General features: G+C 48.1%; 2 protein-coding genes across 2 annotated transcripts in view; both read right to left on the bottom strand.

Moving 5' to 3' along the window:
- Positions 1 to 605: 605 nt before the first annotated feature.
- On the bottom strand, positions 606 to 2,262 carry Ackr1 (atypical chemokine receptor 1 (Duffy blood group)). The gene is made up of 2 exons (XM_059281018.1): positions 2,143 to 2,262; positions 606 to 1,639 (listed from the first exon to the last, which is right to left on the bottom strand). Exons 1-2 carry the CDS (start codon positions 2,161 to 2,163, stop codon positions 653 to 655), a joined length of 1,008 nt encoding a protein of 335 aa, XP_059137001.1. The 5' UTR covers positions 2,164 to 2,262; the 3' UTR covers positions 606 to 652.
- Positions 2,263 to 5,684: 3,422 nt separating this feature from the next.
- Cadm3 (cell adhesion molecule 3) overlaps positions 5,685 to 19,127 on the bottom strand; it is a 30,097-nt gene continuing 16,654 nt past the window's right edge. The window contains exons 2-10 of the mRNA XM_059280822.1: positions 17,464 to 17,565; positions 14,800 to 14,940; positions 14,098 to 14,250; positions 13,282 to 13,419; positions 12,757 to 12,927; positions 10,388 to 10,478; positions 9,807 to 9,976; positions 6,684 to 6,809; positions 5,685 to 5,919 (exon numbers count right to left, since the gene is read on the bottom strand). Of these exons, the coding sequence (XP_059136805.1) occupies positions 5,801 to 5,919; positions 6,684 to 6,809; positions 9,807 to 9,976; positions 10,388 to 10,478; positions 12,757 to 12,927; positions 13,282 to 13,419; positions 14,098 to 14,250; positions 14,800 to 14,940; positions 17,464 to 17,565 (1,211 nt within the window). The 3' untranslated portion in view covers positions 5,685 to 5,800. The remainder of the gene's footprint in view (positions 5,920 to 6,683; positions 6,810 to 9,806; positions 9,977 to 10,387; positions 10,479 to 12,756; positions 12,928 to 13,281; positions 13,420 to 14,097; positions 14,251 to 14,799; positions 14,941 to 17,463; positions 17,566 to 19,127) is intronic.

Here is a 19,127-nt window from a genome sequence, read left to right as displayed (position 1 = left end):
ATTAACTTGCAAAAGACAGCTCCTAGGAAGCAGCATTTTACACTCTGTTGGCACATGCCCTAGACTAGGCTACGGTAACATCTTTGGACAATGTGACTGGTAACCTTAATGGCTACAGGGTAGCCATTCCCCAATGTCCCTGAACATACTTCTTTCATTTCCTCCCACCACTCACAGAGGTCAAAGAAGACAAGGATTGTCTGGATGGGTCAGACAGGAAGGCAGCACTACCGCTTTGTGCTTTACTTTCTGCCACTCATATCTGCCCCCCCTCCCCGCCCCCCGCTGCCCCTGCAACTTGGTTTCTATACCTATTCACTTACTTTCTGAAATGGCTTCTCTTCTTTTGCTCATCAAGCCTTGCCTTCTTGTTTGGAGAGTTCATCTTCTCCACTCACGCCATTGTTTCTCATTTCTATTCCCACAAGAAGACAGTAATCACTCACCTCAAGAGAACATCTCTATCCCCTGGGGATGTTTATCCACCATTCTCTTTCTTCCAGGGCAACTCTAGAAACCGGGAAGCCAGGCTCCGTATTGCCCTCCTGTCTCTCCGTGGTCATTCTCCTTCTCTTTAACTCCAGATGAAATAAGAAAACACCCGCTTCATAAAAGCAGTATAGACTTTAATTTAGGTTGACATGTGGGGGAACTAGGATTTGCCTGCAAAGGCATCTGTATGAGAAGGCTGTCTTGCAGGGAGGGACAGAGAGGCCAAGGATCTACGGGTGGTCTGGTGGCAGAACAGGGCCAGGACCAGGGGTGTAGCCACACAATGCAGCACAGCCAGGGCTTCTGCCAGGTTCAGCATCACATCTAGAATCTGCTGGGATGGACATGATTGCAAAAGCACGATTTTGGACCTTACCAAAGCATCAAATAGGAGAACCATCCCATGAGGCCACCAGAAAATGAACCAGACCCACAGGACACTAACCCAGGGGCCCGACTCCTTGCTCAATGCTTTCTTCAGCCCGTTGGCTGCCAAGAGAGCTAGTGGGAACACGGTGAAGATGGTAAAACAGATTGCAGAATGTGTGGACTTCAAAGCTTCCAGGTCCTTGTTGGATGCAAGGGTGCAGAGGTCATTGTAAACATCACTGGCCAAGGTGACTGGCAGCCCTAACAGGCCAGCTGCTCCCCAAAGTCCCACAGTGAGTCCCAAGGTGAGGCCACGGATTTGACCTATATTCAGTCTGGGGTTCAGGCAGGCATAGCACCCTATGAGCAGAGCCTGAGCAAAAGCTGAAGTATACCAGACCCAGTAGCCCAGGTAACACAGGCCTGTGCTATGGGCAGTGTTGAGCCCTGGTGCCAGGACAGGCACCGCCATGCTGAAGAGGGCACTGCCTACTGCCAACTGTGCCAGAATAGGCCAGCTGGGGCAGATCTGCCAGTGGAAGAGAGGTTTGAGAATGGCGAAGAGGACGGCACCACTTGCCAGCATGCCCAGGACACTGGTGAGGATGAAGAAAGGCATTGAAGAACTGTCCAGTAGATTACAGGAGCGGCAGGGAGCGGCTGCTCCAATGCTGTAGTTATCAGGAAAGTCATAGGAGGCATTATCTTCATACGAGTAATTCCAAAGATCCATAAACCACTCAGTTTCGTTCTTGTCTAGTGAAAAGGAGGTTTCCATCTACAGGGTACACCCAGAAGGGACAGTCAGTCAGGGAGGGCATCTGGCACCTCAGTGAAGAGGCTGGAGTGCACTTGGGTTTGGAGCTTGGATTTGGAGAACAGGGGATCTGCCTACAGGAGGTGGGTACAGTAGGCAGGGTGATAAGGGAAGCTGCGGAACCAGCATGGTCAGAGCCGCAGAGGAGCCTGGTCAGAGCTGTGTGGAGACTTAGAAGAGCAGGATGGGGAGGGAAGTGAGGAGAAACCTGCACAGGACTGGCTAAAAGGGGAGAGAGAGAGAGAGAGAGAGAGAGAGAGAGAGAGAGAGAGGGCGCAAATGGGGTGGGGATAGGAAACTGAGGTACGGAAAGAACAGGAAAAGAGTTTTGAAACTGAGAAGAAAGAAATGCAGGGTTAAGGGATGGTCCAAAGAAGGAAGGGCATGGAATTCAGAGAAGGAGGTAGAAGGAATGGGACAATGGGACAGAGGCAAGGGTCATGGAGCACGGCCCCCACACTCACCGGGTGCAGACAGTTCCCCATGGCACTGTAGGCTCAGGGCAGACAGAGTACAGGGCCAGGACTCTCTGTCAGCAGCTGTGGCTCCAAGATAAGTGCCCAGGGCTAATGAATGCTCTCTGGTTCTGGGCAGAGCCGGGATATGTGTGTGGGGTCACACTCAGGACTGCCTACTTAAACCTTAGGCTAACACAGGGTACTGTCCTGGAGCTTCCTGTTTTGAAGTTGGGTTTGGCTGGTCAGAATGACCTCGGGAAAATAACGTGGCAAAGGCCACAAAAGAGGGGATTTTCCCAAAAGTGGCAAGGAAGAAGTCAGTGAGCTTTCCAGCAAGGGAGGACCCTTCAGGAACAAGGAAGGACGAGGGGGCCGGGGGTTACAAAGGAAGCAGAGATAAGAAAGAGGTGCTGGGAAGTTGGAGTGACCAGGCATCTGCTAACTCTCTCTGTTCTCTATTCCTTTGAACGAGATCCAAGGAAAGAGTTCAAAAGTTCCCCTGTTTGCAGGGAAGTTGTGCTAAGGGCATTTGCTGTTGGCTCTGTCCAGGTTGAGACTATGCATTTAAACGGAGGCCTTTTGTGTGTGGTAGAACAAGCAGGGGAATGCACCTATTTATCTGTGTCCCTGTGCTGGGTATCAAGTGTGTCTCCATCTCAGTGCTAGCTGCTGGGTGGTGCCTGGGTGTGTGCTTTGCTATCTAGAGGTACAGGCGCTGCAGGGTGAGAGGGACAGAAGATTGGAGGCCTGTCAAGGCTGTGTAATGAGTCTCCTTCAGGGAGCAATTGGGCATTTGCCTTACCACCTATGGACTCAATGAATGCATCTCTCACACCAAGCAGAACACATGGTCTGACACATCAAAATAGGCTCTGGGGGACCGTGGGACAGCATACTTTAATGTGAGACTATAGCCCACTGGGTAATCTCTATTCATATTGTTGTGAGACATACAGACTGTGGGAATGGTTCATTGGCTTGTCATTTTAGCAATACGTGAAGTTTCTGATGGGAGGTAGAATTGTTATTTCTCTGGTTAGGAAAAAAAATGCGGAATACATGCTCAGTAGGTGGATTCTCATTAATCTCCTCAACCTGAGGTGCAAAAGGATGAGTACACAGGTCGAGTTTCAGGTTTAACAGGAGAGAGCTAGAAAGGGAGTTTGGCAAAAACTGGTGATGCTCTCCATCCTGGATGGTGTTGGTGGGGCCTTCACCTCCATCACGGTGTTGGCCAGCATTGCTGGGCAGAGGGTGACAGGGTAGCAGTCGCATGACATGCTTCAAATCCAAATGTTCTCTGGGAAGCAAATGACTCAGACACTCTCTCCCTTGATTCCATACACAGATGCTCCGAAGGGTGGCATGGCAAGGATGCAACACCCTTTGAGTGCCAGGTGCCAGGGACACGAGGGCAGCCCTTATTGACATGCAGCCCAGCCAGCAGTGCGAGCAGCAGAAAGGAGGCAGCCTGACCACACGGATAATCCAGATATATTGAGGGTGGCCCCTCTGAGATTAGCACAGGAGAGTTAGAAAGATTATAAAGATACACGGTCCCCTCCCTGCTCCCTTCCCCCTCCCCCACCCACAGACAGACGCACACAGCACAACGGCCCCTCTGCCCCCCCGCCCGCCCAGTACAAATATGGCTTCTGTGTAATATGGACAGAGTGGTTCAGCTCAAGGAGAAAAAGTCGTTTTCCCAAAAGCGGGTGCTGGGAGATGAGGAGCCTGGACAGGCCTGGGGCCCAGGGCTCCCTTGCTGCTATAAGAGGAGAATCCCTGGCTTAAGCGAGGGGCTGCCTGGGGTACCCAGGACCCTAGCCAGGGGCTGGAAGATTCACAAAAGTATTACCTGAACTGAAGGAGTAGGCAGGCCTGCTGGACTGCAGCTGCCCCATTCTGCACACCTGTTGTCAGAGCAGGGAGCACATGCTGGAGGAGGGGGAGAGTGATGCCAGGAGCATCCTGGGTCTGAGGGGCGGGCCAGCCAGGATGGAGAGGGTGAGCCATCTCATCTCCACAGCAACCAGCTTGGCCACAGAAGGAAGACAGTAAACCAAAAGCTGAGATGGGGACCCAGCCCTCGAGCCGCTGGGTCCAAAGGATGGGAATCCGGAGTCAGTGCCAGGGAGAGGCTTGAGAGGTGCATAGCAGAGCTGTGGCCCTGGCTCCATGGCTCAGAGATGGGAGGTCCAGGGACGGATGGTGAGGGAGTGGTGTTTCAGAGAGGGACAAAATGCACGGCTGGGCCAACCACATCCTGGGACTTCCCTCTCTCTCAGATGGGCAGCAAGAGTGATTTGGAAATGACTAGGCCAGAGCAGCGCCCCCTAGATGAGGTACAAACCCTGACTAGGAACCATCCACTCCCAAAGCCCACCTCATGCCTCACATGTTCCATGCCCTATCACCCACCCGAGACCCCTGGTCCTTCTCCTCAATCCCTTTGCTTCTTGTTCACACAAACACACATGTACACCGCACCCATGCATACTTACGCACACTTACACACACAAACACACACACAGGCACACACACATGCACAGAGTTCACATTATTCCCTCGGTTTGGGCAGGAAACAGCTCACTGCAGCGAAGCTCCTTTTAGTAATTTTGTTGTCATGTCTGCCTGGCTGCTGAGGGAGGAGGGACTGAGGGCTGGCACAGGGGACAGGAGAGGGCACGGGGTGACACGGGGTGGAGGAGTCGTTGCTGAGCAATGCCACGGGAGGAGCGGTTGCCGTGCAACAGTCCGGGGTCTTGGGTAAGAGTGAGGGGGCCCCCTCCGAGGTGGGGGAAGCAGACGCTGTCCAGGCCCAGAAGCAGTGCCTCTTCCACAACTGCTGGAGCTAGGAGAGAAAGCTGAGCTCTGCTGTCCCCCCAAGGGCCGATTCTGTGAAAAGAGCCTGGCTTCACTCATTGTGTGAGGGCAATGGATAGACAGGGCCATTTTTCCTGTGACCTCTCTGGAAATCTACTCTCTCTGGGAGGGACGTGTCGAAGCCCTGGGTCCCTGTGTGGCTGCATGCCATCTTCAGTTCACATCTTCTTGAAGACTCTCCTACTCATTCCTTCCTTACGTAACGGAAGAGGGGTGTTGGTGTGACACCTGTCTCCCTGTCTTTAGCTCACAATACATGGCTGGCAGAGGTAGAGAGAGCCACCACTAGCCTCTGCTGCCATTCCCAGGTTCCTTGGAGACACCTGGGAGGGAGGCAGATCGGCCCTGAAAATGGAAGGAGGGCCGTGTTAAGCCCCCACCTGCAAACCAGCCCTGTTCCTCAGTTGTTTCTCAGCCTCCAACTTCCTTCTCCGATCATTGCAGATCTGCTGCTCTCCTCACCCCCATGGCCCCTGCCTCTCCAGCCTTGGAGACGGATTTGATTTGGGATTGTTACAAAAATAATAATAACCCAAACGCAGAGAAGCCACGGAAAGGGCTGAGGGCGGCCCACCCCTCCCCCCCGCCCTCCTCCCCCCCATTCCAAACCGAGTACAAAACCGCACCCAAAGCAGACATTCTGTACAGGGGGCTGGGTGGGCTGGGGAGCAAGCGGGAGGGGCGGCCCTGGGGTCGCTCTGTACAAGTCCAGGTTGGTGACAGCCCAGCAGTCCCCATGGGGCCCCTTGGGGGGGGCGCAGGAGATGAGTGGGTGCCCCTAGATGAAATATTCCTTCTTGTCATCCCCGCCTGACTGCCCGCCTTCTGCGTTGATGATGGCCGTATCTGCGTCTGGAGCGTCGTCAGAGCCCTTCGCTTCGTGTGTCAGGTAGGTTCCTGTGTGGAGACAGAAGCTCCTCTTTTCAGAAGCTTCTCAGCCTCTGGAGTCCACCCTGCCCACTTTCCTACCCACCCACTCACACATTGCTCATCTCATCTCTCTCTTTTCTAGAGCTTTCTTCCACCCCACCTTCTCTAATTTGCATTTTGCTGCCAACATCCCTCACCTGACCACACCCCCATGAATAATGAATTCTACCTTTAACTAAAATCTCATCTATAATGGAGGAAAGGAATAAAAGAGATGTGTGTGTGTGTGTGTGTGTGTGTGTGTGTGTGTGTGTGTGTGTGTGTATACATGTAGTGAGATATGACTTAAGCATGACCAGTCTTAGCTAGACAGCTAGGCTGCTGGCTGCATGTAGTACCAGAATATAAGGGAAAGTAAAACAAAGAGAAAAGAAAAGATATGAATGAGTGTGAAGAGGAAGGAGATCAAAGAGAGGAAAGGAAGCCAAACAGATGGAAAAGAAGACGAGGGCAAGAAGGAAGGGGCTCAGCTGAATGTAGAGCAGCAAGAAGCCGCTGACTGAGTGGGCAGGTCTAATTGCACTTGGATGTTAACCAAGTGATCAGGCTTGACTGTAGGGTTGCTGTTGCTCAGTGATCACAGCACTGGCATTGCATGGGTTGGCTGTATTTCTTTCTCAGATGCCCTTAGGAGCTGAATGAGTCTTCAGGGCCCTGTCTGAAGCCCTCTTACTGTCTGTCCTTCCCTAACTGATCTCTCCAGACACCCAAGTCCTCCTGATGCCTCTGACCTTTGTGCCGGATCAAATAGTGTCCAAGGAAGATGAGCAGAATGAGCAGCAGGAAGACGATGAAAGCCACAATCCCTCCGATGATGGCGTGGTAGGTACTGGAGGAGGAGGGAACCGGACTGGGATCTGCAAGGAGGACAGGCTTACAGTTAGAACTCGGGAGGGGAGGACTTTCAACTCACATGCTGATTTGGCCCTGGATGATTCCACAGGAGAGACATCAACATCAAGAGAACTCAGGAGGTGTATGCAAGGGGACATGCCTTAGTCTGTGCTCAAGTGAGTATCACCATGCTGGCAATGCAGTAATTGTTAAAGAAAATTGATGTATTTAACAGGCAATAAACAAACCAGCTCTCACGCCACTTTCCAAGTTGCTTTCTTGGCATCAAAGCTTGACCTTAATCAGAGATAATTACTTTAATGCCAGTGATCAATATCAAAATTCTCTCCTCTTCCTCCCTCTTCTCCATCCCCTACTCTGCCCCTCCAACTCTCTCTCTCTCACACACACACATAAGATATATCTGTGTTTTCTTGTTCCTTGACTGTCTCCCATGTCTTCTCACATCCTGTCTGGTATTCTGTACTAGTTCCTTTAGGGGTTTCTTTGCCACTTTTCCAGTCTTAAGATCAGATGGAGAAGAAACAGTGAAAACTGATGGATCCAGGAATTAAGTAGTTGGAAAGCACCTTGCAAAGAAAATGCTAGACTGTGCCATCCTGTATAAGACTTGTAAATTTCTCTAGAGAGCAAAGTTACAGTCTGATATGAATTAGAAAACCATCCACCTTCTCTAAGATGAACCCAAGACCTCAGGTTCTATCCCAGCATCCTTATCCTGCCTGGGCTGTGACCTATACAACTGCCTTATCACATCACATAGTATTTGATGTCTCTGCTCCCAGGTATTTCTTCCTTTTTTTCCTTTAGCTCCCCAATCTACATGCTCTTGAACATATCTGGTCTTTTTCTTCAGTAATTCCTTCTTGGAAAGGAAGATTAGTGATTCAGTAAAACCCAATCTTCTGACCCATCCAAGGAGGCCTAGGACTTCATCTCTATGCTGACATTGTCTAAAGGTTTGTGCACAAGACTTGTTTGATTTCTCCCATGATGGCTAGTGTTCTCTCCATTAGCTATACGAAATCCACCCTCTGTAATAGGTGTGGACTGATCTCATAGTACAACCTGGACCAAGAATGTCAATAAAAATCGGAACCTTGGTCAGAAACCCAAATGTCTGAGGATGAATACACAAGCCTCGGACAGTTCTGATGTCTCTACAGTTACATTAGCCACAGCTATATCTCCCCCATCCATGGGAGAACTCCTGTTTTCCCTTGGACTCAGCTTGAGTCTTACAGCCTCATTGACTCCTATACTTTTTTTCTTCCCTACCTTGTGTTTCCTCAGGCTTGACTGGGCCAACTTTTTAGTTCTTTGATTTCCTATGCCTTATTTGAAAAGAAAAACATCTATGCTTCTTTAAAAAAATGTTCTGCTTGGGAGGGCTATGGGGGATAGCTCAGGAGTTCCATGATGGGACAGATGTGTTGACATGATTTAGGGGAAGATTAGTGAAGAAACATGAGACATGGTCCACCGTGGAAATCAATACTGGATATTTGCTCCAGAAGCTATAGAAGTAAAAAGTTCTTGGAAAAACACAGTCTTTCACTGTCAAAATTGACCTCTGGGGTTGTCAATAACTACCCTCTGTTTCCAGGTAGAAGTTCCTTTCATTTCATTCCGAGCAAGTCTTCACTGGGAAAAGAGACCTGAAGAGGCTGCAGTAACTCCTTCCACCACCAGGCGTCAGCACTGGCAGCAAACAGTCAACTTACTCCTGCTTAGCTTTTTAATCCCAGAGCAGAAGGATCAACAAGATACCAACTGCAGGGCACATAAACTTTCTTTCACTGCTAGTCACCATCAGAAATGGTCTGGAGAGATCCAGGGGCTGAGCCTAGATCTCAGTGCCTTGTTGTAGCTCTCAGAATCTTACACTAGCTCTGTTGTGCTGAAGAGCTCCCCATGGGGGTGCGAGCTTAGCTTAGGACTGCTAATCACCAAGGTAGACTTTCTGGTCCCAAGCACTTAGGGCTCTTTCTCAATCCTGGGATCCCGGGTGTTAGGCACCCCATTCCCTGCCTTACTGGGTATTTCAAATGAAGAAAGACCCTGAAGTTTCTTCAACATTTACTCTATTCTTCAGAAAGATTTGAAGACTTTCTGGAAGGACTTCAATGTCACTGGTATCTTGAAAACAAGAAAAAAAAATTTCCCTACCAGCTCCCTCTAAAGCCACCTCTGTCCTGGCCTGTCACTTCCCTTGAAGCTGGGTTTCACTGTATCTTTTTGTGTTTGTTTGTATATACATGCAGATGTGTGTGAATATGCATGTATGTCTACATACTAACTGTAGAAGCCAGAGGAATTCCATCCTGACTCTTTGAGACGGGTCATTTCAGTCAACTCTCACTAGCCAAGAGCTCATCAAGTAGGATTGGCTGTCTCTGCCTCCTCAGCACCGGGATTACAAATGTGAGCTACCACACCGATTTTTGTTTTGCTCTAACTGGCAGATACTTTACTGACCAACCTAACATTCTAGGTGTCTGGTGGTTCCAGTTTTTGAGAAGAATTTCAGAAAGAAGCAATCTCTTGTCCCTTTGGAAGCATTAGAGGAGAGATTCTGACCATCTCTAGGCACAGTGCATGCTTGTTTCTTTTATTCGTTGCCAAACCATAATGTACACAGGGTCCTTAGGAAGGGAAGTGGTGGCAGTGGCGTGCATGCTATATCTAGCCCTATGAGGAGGAGCTCTTCAACAAGCACACATGCACTCAGGAGGGGCCTCTAAATGAAGCTGATATTCTCCCCATCAAGTGAGAGAGATGGTTCCAGAGGAGCCACTGCCTGCAGACAGAGACAGCGGGAGCCCATCTTTATATTGCTTGACCATTGGTACACATTCCTAGGGCCTAAGTGCAGTGTTTTCCAGCAGTGGACATTTTCCATCCACCCTACGACCACTCAGGGTAGGGGGTTGCCATCAGGAGAGCAAGAGATGGCCAAAGAAGGGAGACGCTGGAGAAGAGAAGTCAAAGAGACTCACCATTGACATTGAGGGTGAAGTAGGCCGTGTAGCTGCCCATGTTGCTGGTGGCTGTACAGCCATAGGTACCGCTGTCACTCTTGTTCAGGAAGGGGAAGATGAGTGCGCTCTCTTGGGTCATCTTCAAGGGTGGCTCGCTGCCTTCCTTTACCCACAGGTACTGCTGGGGGCTGTTGAGATGAAAAGATGAGAAGTGTTCAAGACAGCCTGGACTAAAGGGCTAGAGGAATTAAAAACAAACTGGTAACAGGGAAGTCAGAAACTGCATGGTGAAGCTTAAGACGTTGTATGGGCCACAGGGTGGGCATTGGTGGGGGGTGTGGGGGTATCAGTCTTAGGTACAATTTAAAGATGGTAGAGGTGTTTTGATCCATATCTTACTGTAACTTTGTTCCTTAGGGGAACTGAAGGAGCTGAGCTAGGGAGTGTTCCAACCTCATTTCTGCTGCTTTGCAGTAGAAATAAAGGAGAGATACTGTTGTACAGTTAGGGGAGTAGGAAGTATGGTTCGGGTATCCAAGGGGTGGGGGGTTATCTGAGAGTGTAGAGGGGTATCAGAGACTGCAGTCTGCTCTTCTTACACTGGATTGCCACGCCCCTCACAATGTAACAACAGCTTCTGGCCTTCACGGGGATGTGCAGGTTCTGGCCTAATCATGGCTGTCGGCGTGTCTGCGGAGAAGTACATGATGTCAGCACCACACTCCTCACTCTGCACAGGAGATCCCTAAAACCTTGAAATCATCTAGTTACATGCTACAGATTCTATCTCCCGAAGTCTCAGAAGTCCGAGAGGCTGTGAACAAGCCCTTTTTCCTCCTGGCTCTTGTGGACACAGACTATGAGTGCCCCTGACTGAGAGCAAACTGGTGTATCTCAACCTCTGAGTGATGGCCTTCCAGCAGGCCTGTCCTTGGTGGGGCCTATGGGATGTCTTAGCAGTCGAGGAGAACCCATGGTTTATTCATGCCTAGCAAATCACCTGGCACATAGACAGTACCTAATACATATTTTTAATGGAACAAAGAAAGTGAACTTGACACTGACGGAGTCGTAACCTCTACATTCTGTCTGCTCTGCGAGGGAGCTTAGGAGCGAAAGCCATGCATGAGCACAAAACATCCCTTTGAATGGCCAGTCCAAACATGGAAGGAGAACATAGAAACAGCAAGGGGTGGGGGTCAAATTTTGGCTGGAAAAAAAAAAAAAAAGGTCTGAGACAATATGGATGGCTCTGTGAGGAAATAATGACATCTGTCACTGATGCCAAAAGGCTGCTTAGGAGGCTGGGTCCAGATGGCGGCTTAGAACAATGTGAGCAGATGCTGGTTTGGAACCACAGATAAAGAGGATGCACTATCCCTAAGGACAGAGCCAACCTTAGCAAGCAGTTAATGAACATGCTTCAGTTAAGTCACACAGGACAAGGAGAGGCAGGTCAGGTGAGAAAAACGGGCATTCCAAGGCTGCTTCACAGCTAAAGAGATCGCTAGCATAGCACCTGGAATGGAGCATTTGTTGGCTGACTGCTGATCACAGGCCAAAGGGAACCCTTGCAGAGTAATAGCCAAATGGCCTGGTATCTAAGAGAGGACTCTGGGGGACTTTAAGTACTCTTTAGTTATGGCTGGGAACCAGGGCTCAAGAGAACTGCCCAAGGCCCAGGGCCTCACACTTGGAACTAGTAAACACAGAAATACTTTATAGCAGTTTAGAACTTGGAAGTTTGTAGAGTTCTTTCATGTATATTATTCCATTTATTCTCAGTTTAATTCAGGATTGGAAGCCAGATTCACGGCGAGATTAAATGCTTTGGCCAAGGCCATACAGCTAGTAGATGTCAGTACTGGCTAGAAGGCTAGTCATCTGCCTGTCCATTGAGTGTCATCCAAATGGACTATGGTTCTGTCCAAAATTAACTAATGTTAAAGTTTGAATAAAGGGTCTAGCCACTGATTAAATGGCACTGAAGTTAGGAAATTAATCAGCTTGTGTCTTCTATAAGGAGATTAAAAGCTCTAGCTATTTTTGAAAATTCCCCAACCTTTTGGTAAATTAGGAAAAGAAATGCATTGTTGTACACGCCTCCATACTCAGCTTCTACACTTCAATTATTCCTTTTCCTTTCCATACAGGAGAGTTGCTTTGAAAAGTTTCCAGATTTCCTCAGATGAAAATCTGCAAATATCCCAGCTTCTTCAGACATTCCCTACGGGTACTACAAAGGCAGAGTCCACGAAGAGGATGAAGAGGTGTGGAGGAAGTGTGAGCAGCGATTCTGACAACTGGCCACCTTAGATCGGAATCCCGAGTAAAAGTATGAAACTGGGGCAAATAGAGAAATGACTGGGAGGTGAAAGTCCTTGGAATGTTTCAACACCAGAGAGCATTGTGGGTCTCTCCCATCCACACCTCTTGCGTCATAGACTGAGTGACAAGAGTGAGAAGAGGCCATCATCATGATGGCCATGCTCGCCTCTCATTTCACCAAGAAACAACCAAGATCAGCGGGGGAGAGCTGTCTTCACACCACACAACCAGCATGTAGTGGAGTACAGAGTAGTAGCTACATCCCAAGACTCTGGGTTTGCTATACTTACCGCCATAGGTTACAGCCTAGTTCCATTTCACAAGTGTAGCCCAAGGGCTGGTAAACTTGGCCCATGGGCCGAATCCTTGCCAGCTCCGAGCTTTTGTAAATAAAGTTTTATTGGAATGTAGCCCAACTCATTTGTTTACCCTCTGTCTGTGGCTGCTCTCCCGCAGCACAAGCAGAGTCAACTCACTGAGACAAAGCCTGTAATGTTTACCGCAGGGCATTTTTTTTTTTTTTCCTGAAGCCTTGCTACTTCAACTGTGCATGTTGCCTCATGTGCAGCCAACAGCACTTTCCTTTTCCTCACTCCCTACCTCAAATCTGGTCCTTCTCACCCCAAAGCCCATGACATACATAAAACTTCAATGCGCTGAGAGGTGGATCTGTCAGCTCCCTTTAGAGATTCATGGTTCACAGAGCACACGATGCTTGCGCCATCATCCTCCCGGGTAACCTGGAATGACACTGAGCTGCTCACAGTGAAGGTTTTTCCATTGGGATCTTCCTGGACTCGTGTTTGTTCTCCTGGAATGCAGAAACAGACAGAAAGACACACACACACACACACACACACACAGGAGACACACTGTCAGTATATACAGATACTGTCTGGGCTCCACAGATTCTATCTTGGACAAATTTAGAAAATTTTTGAAATGGATATGAATGTACAAAGAGAATGTAGACCCTGACATACACGCATCCACAATGTATCTGTCATTCACTTTCTTCATCTCCACTGTTTCTTTTGTGCCATGTATAGACATACTTCACACACACACACACACACACACACACACACACACACACACACACACACGCACACACCCCTTCCCTGCACCACCTCATCCCTGTTACCTCATGGCAAAAGCTACTCACCGTGGAGTTCTTGGTCACCTTTCCTCCAGGTGAGCTGGGCTGCAGGTTTGCTCCCAGAAGACTGACAGTTTAGAGTGGCTGTCTCCTTTTCCCGTAAGGATGACTTATAACCAGTGATTACGGGCTTCTGTGGGATTCCTGCCATAGAGAGGGGATGGCCAGGATAGGAAGGAGAGGCACCGTGAAGTCACACTTCAAGCTCTCCCTGTAGACATGTCCTCTATGAGGGACAGGATATCTGAGCTCTATTTTGGTTTAGAAAGATAGGTAGAAGCATGAAGGGTCAACATTCTCCTGGATCTACTTCCTGAGGACGAGATGGGAAGACTAAGGGGAAGAAGAATGATAGTGTAGGAGGAGTGGGATGCAGTGCCTAAAGCATGATAGAGAATGGATACCCCAGAGTCCAGTTAGGTGGCCATGCAGATACACAGTGAAAGGCTCAGGAGAGTGGAGATGGAAATTAGAATATAGGATGAAGATAACTGTATTCAAACAACTGAAGAACTTTGCCTGAAAATTAGAATTAGATAGTTTATATAGATCTTGCATTTCCACATATAACTTTTGGAGTGAAATGGAATGGCCACTCTTTGCTATAAATTATGAAGTTTATGCTTAAAGGGATTTGTTCCAGATCAAACAGTAAGTACAGCAGATCAGAACTCCGCTTTCCTTGTATTTAAGGGGAAATGTGCAGAACTTTTCGGATATTATTGGAGGCTTGCCTGGTTCTGGGAAGCTCTGGGGACCAACTGAGGGAGACTTGTTTGCAGAGCAGCATGCTGTGGGGACACGGGGGTCTGGGAGCCTCACCGAGCACAGTGACGAGGGACTTGGCGGTTCGTACAGGCATGGTGAAGATGGAGCATGTGTACTCCCCCTCGTCTGCCAGCGCCACGTTGCTGATGCTGATACTGAGCTCGTGGGGAGTGGAGCTAACCAGCTGAATCCGGTTATCTCGAAGGGCTGGGGAAATCAGAACTGAGAGTCAGGATTCTACCAGGAACTTCCTTACATGTTTATCTTCCATTCCTGGGCTACCATCATTGAGAGGAAGGGATGAGCAGAGTGGTGTGGGTGGAGGACAAAAAAACCAAACCAAAACAAAACAAAACAAAGCAAAAACCCTCCTAAATTAGGACAGAATCATTCAGTGACTTTCATGAGTCACTGGACACAGTAGCTTAATAGGCCAGTATAGTCTGTATCATGTGTAATTACTTAGGAAGGCCCGGGGCTGCCTGGTATCAGCTTTCATAAGGCTTCTTCAGGGTGATACTACTACAGGACCTTATAAGACTATAAGACCAATAAGACTACACATGGCTAAGGTCAGAGCTGTAGTGCTGAGTTTTCTCTGTAAACAAATGAGGAGCCCACAGTTGATCGCGTTTTCAAATAACATACCTTGTGTTTCTCAGCCTCTGGACTACAAAGACAATTCCCCTCAGCCTCTGCTGTCCCTTTCTCCTAGCCCATGATTCCCATGGAGAAAGGTCACTCATGAGACACTACCTCTCTTCTCCCCAAAGTATAGAGTCTGCTGGGCAGGATTAGACCACTGCAGGGAGGAGTCTTCATGGTCTTTCACTTGGCACTTGAGCACCACGGTGCCACCAGCTACCACAGTTTCATCAGATGTCCAGGGCTGGCTGTCTGCAGGGGTAGAGTGTGATTAGTTTCATGAGGATTGCTGAGGATGTCTGTCTACCCATTACTGGGCCACATTCCATTCCATCTAATTCAGGCTATCCAAGGTTCTGGTCTCTGTATACTCTTGAGGCTTCATGAGTGAAGGAACAGAGAGGTGGTTGTGGCAGTAGAGGGGAGACAGACCTGATCTTCTCTCATTTTGGATACACAGCAAGCATCACCATTTATTGAATGTTGGATGAATGGACAGGGTCACAAACTCTAAAAGGATAAAGGAATCCGGATCTAAACATACTACTCCACATGTGTCTTTTAGATATGGTTCTACCACTCATCGTTGAGAACACACATACATATCTGCCATCCTATGTGTTACCTTTCTGTCACTTATTGTAAGAACAAAACCATTACGGGCAATTATGACTACTGATCAAAAACTGAAATGAGGAAAAGCCTAAACCAGCTCTTGGTGTGCCCATTCATCTACACTGTCTATTCAAAAAGAGCAAAGCAAACAAAAGAGAAATTAAGAACAGAAACATTTTAACGTACTTTAATTTTTTTTCTAGCAATAACTTCAATCCAATCATCAAATCCATCATCAGTTTTTACTATTATTATTAGTTGTTGTAGCTGCTGTTGAGACAAGGTCTTACTATACAGTCCTGGCTGGCCTGGTACTTACTATGTATTCATGATGGTCTTGAATTTATCAAAGTCCTATCAAAGTCCTTCTGCCCCTGTTTTCTAAATGCTGGGATTATAAGCATGCACAATCACATCCAATTCTTTGTTCTCTATCCCGGTAAGTCTTCCTGTCTCCCCAAATACAAACCCAAGTCACCACCCTGATCTTATTTAAAGAGTAAAAGACTGAAGTTTCCCCCTCAATGTGATGAAAGCATATTTTCTAACTCCTCTCTCCTTAGAGAAATTAAACAAAACACAAGCTCAGTTGATAGAGTCCTTGCCTAGCATTCAGGAAGCCCTAGACTGAATCTCCGCAGCACCATAATGACTGGTTGTGATGGAGCAGATAAGTTATCCCATTACTCAGGAAGTAGAAACAGATGGAGCAAAAATTGTAGGTTATCCTTGTCTATATACTGAGTTTGAAGCCAACTTAGGCTGCATACACCCATCAAAAATAAGACACACACACACACACACACACACACACTCACACACAAATACTCTCTCTCACACACACATGCACATGCACACACAGAGAGATAGATAGAGAGATAGAGAGAGAAAGATGGAAAGAAGGAAGGAAAGAAAGAAGAGAGGGAGGAAGAAATCCAGGTATCTTTTGGACAAATCAATTGAATGCCAAATGAACCTTCTCCTCAGGCCTAGCTGTGAACCTCTCCAATACCGACATCTGTTTCCCCCACCACACGTTGTGCTAAGTTCCCACAGCATGGATTCTGATTCCTAATATTGATTCTCTCATCTTCAGAATCTCTTTTAGTGACCCAACAGCAGTGACCTCCTCAGAACTAATCTGAAATAATCATCTCCCTTCTCTGCTTCAGGAACATCCAAAAGTCTGCTCAATGACACAGAATTCCTCAACCAGCAATGTCCACGGCTCAACAGGAAACCAGGAGACATGCTTAGCCCATTCTCCACAGGGCGCTAGAAAAACAATCAGCTGCTCCTTTGTCACAGACTCACAGACCCCACCTGCCTGCTTCTTTCTTACTTTTCTAGTCACCTGACTTGAAAATACACCCTGAGTGATCTTAGCAGAGAGGAGGCCCTAGGAGGAAAGGCATGCTGAAATTATGCCAAGCAAGACACACCGTTAAGGACTGGTAGTTTCCAAACTGGAATATGAAGCCTAATGGTTAGTACTGCCTAGAATTGTAAAAGCTGGAAGTGAGGGAGCTCACTGGGGCCAGGAATCCAGTTCCCTCATCTCATAGGCACAGGCAGTTACAGCAACAGAGGCGAGGTGACTCCTAAGATCAGCCTGCTAGTTCTCAACACTGTACCTTGGTTCTGTCCCCAACACAGAGCTGTTATCACTGGAGTTCTTCCTAAAGTGATCCTCTGAAAGGAGAGTCAAGGCTATGATTGGATTTTGAGATTATTGTGTAGCCACTGAGCAAATATGGAAGTGAAATTTTCTCAAATTTTCTCAATGGAAGGTGGCTGAGGCCCTTCGTTTGCAATAGGCGTATATCAATTTCCAACCCCTAACCCCTCTGTCCTTGTCTCCTTTGAAGAATTCCTCTTTGACAATGCCTCTCCAAGACCTCTTTGTTTTGAGTAATCCACTCCTCTGGAGGCATCTTTATTTTTGGAAAGAGGTGTAGGGTTACAGAGGTCTCTGTACCAGAGTGAGGGAGGGAGTTGGTGCATGGCAATGTGGTGGTGGTGGTGCAGAACTAAGAACTAAATGTCGAATGGGAAGGAGAAAGCTGTGTGGTAATGAGTGGAGTGAGAACATGGGGTGGTGTACCATGAGTGGGAGATGATGTGAGGATGAACATTGAGAGGAAGGGCCTGGTTTCTCACCTTGACTGGCCAGCATGTCAGGGCTGCTCCAGACTGTGGAGCTGAGGGCCTCGTCCAGTGGAGCCAGAGTTCCCAGCTCCAAATCCTGCTCCTGCCAGTAGCCTGGGGAGAGAACCTGCATCAAGGATGAACCCTGTGCACACTACTATAGCTTGTGTCTACACTTCCATGGTGGGGGTGTGGGAGGGGCTAGGCCCCTAGGGAAAGTAGCTTCACCAACATACCTAAGAGAAAGTGAGACATTAGCAAGAGTTCTGGAAAAGGAGATGGCTCTCCTCTGCTAGGTCCTTTAAAGGAGGATGATAACAATTTTATCTGTCAGTCACATAGTGTTCGAGTCAAAGAGAACTTGGAGACCATTCAGCCCGGTTTGCCCACTTCACAGATGAGGACAAAGACGTCCCCAAAAGATTGAGAGGGCCTCACTATTGAAAAATGGAAAACTGAAACAAAACAAAAACGTTATAAACTCCTTATCTAGGATTCTTTTTTGTTGTACCACATTATCTACTAACACGACATCAGGCTTAAACATATTAGAGCATATTTTTCCACATTTGATCCTTTCCCTTCACCTATAAAAAGTGGTGGTATCGCCATTCCTGTTTTGCCAAGTGAAAGCAGAGTGAAATGACTTGCCCAAAGTCATACAAATTGAGTAGAGACTAGAAATAAATGCTTGGTTTCAGATCCGATGCTCTTTAGGTGAGACACCCTCCTCACTGAAGAAAGATCCAAGTTGGGGCTAGAAGTTGGACTACAACTTTTCACTGTCTTACATTCCGTACTCAGATTCTAAGTTTGCGTACTAGGTTCCCAGGGCTCTGCCTCAGTGAGTGCGTACCTGCCTCTGACGCAACCAAACCTTGTTACCCGGGCAATAGGCACCACCTCTCTTAGGACTAGATCGCTGTTATACTCTCTGGTGAAATACAGTAGTGTCTGGGGTTCGCAGTTCCAACCCAGACGGAAACAGCAAAGGGACAAAGAAACCAGCTAAGCACCTTTTCAAGATCTCCCGCCACAGAGCCCTAGAGTGGCCAATCACATCGCGAACATCCAGTGAGATCATCAGCTGCTGAGCAGACACTAGAGCTGCTTCTCTTCCTGGGACGGCAGCAGTACTGGGAGAAGTTTATCAATGGTCCCAACAGGCGCCACCGTCCGGGGTGGGGGTGGGGAGGATAAGAAGGTGGAGGTGGGGCTAAGAGAGGGCAGGTGGCTGGGTCAAAACTGGAAAAAAAAAAAAAAAAAAAAAAGAAGAAAAAGTGGGATATGGACTTTTCCGGAGGAAAAAAAAAGGATAGGACTAGGGAGAAAAAGGATGAATCACAAGAAAAAGAAAGCAAGTCTGTGAGGGGAGAAGCGAGAGAGAAGAGGTAGCTGAGAAAGAGGATGAGGGAGAGGAAGGAAGAAAGGGGGAAAGGAGAATGGGGGAAGGGAAACGGGGGAGGGGGGCGGGGGACGGGACGAGAGAGTCCTAGCATCAGATAAAGCTCCAAGAGAGACCCGCTGGGGCTGGCTGGCTGCAGTGTAAACTGCCTCCCTTCCCCACCGCTCCTGACCTGGGGCTCCCAGAAGATTTGCGAATTTACTTTGTTCTGAATGGCGTTGAGAGTTCCAGCTACATCTCAAACAGGAAAAGAGGAGTGGAGAGGCAAAAG

This window comes from Peromyscus eremicus, chromosome 15 (genome assembly GCF_949786415.1).
Source record: "Peromyscus eremicus chromosome 15, PerEre_H2_v1, whole genome shotgun sequence".
Lineage (NCBI taxonomy): Eukaryota > Metazoa > Chordata > Mammalia > Rodentia > Cricetidae > Peromyscus > Peromyscus eremicus.
This window is presented reverse-complemented; position numbering and strand designations above follow the sequence as displayed.

Coding starts and splice junctions, on each gene's coding strand:
- Ackr1 (XM_059281018.1), bottom strand. CDS start 2,163: ATGGGGAACTGTCTGCACCCG. Junction 1,640..2,142: donor TGGGGAACTGTCTGCACCCG/GTGAGTGTGGGG, acceptor TGTACCCTGTAG/ATGGAAACCTCCTTTTCACT.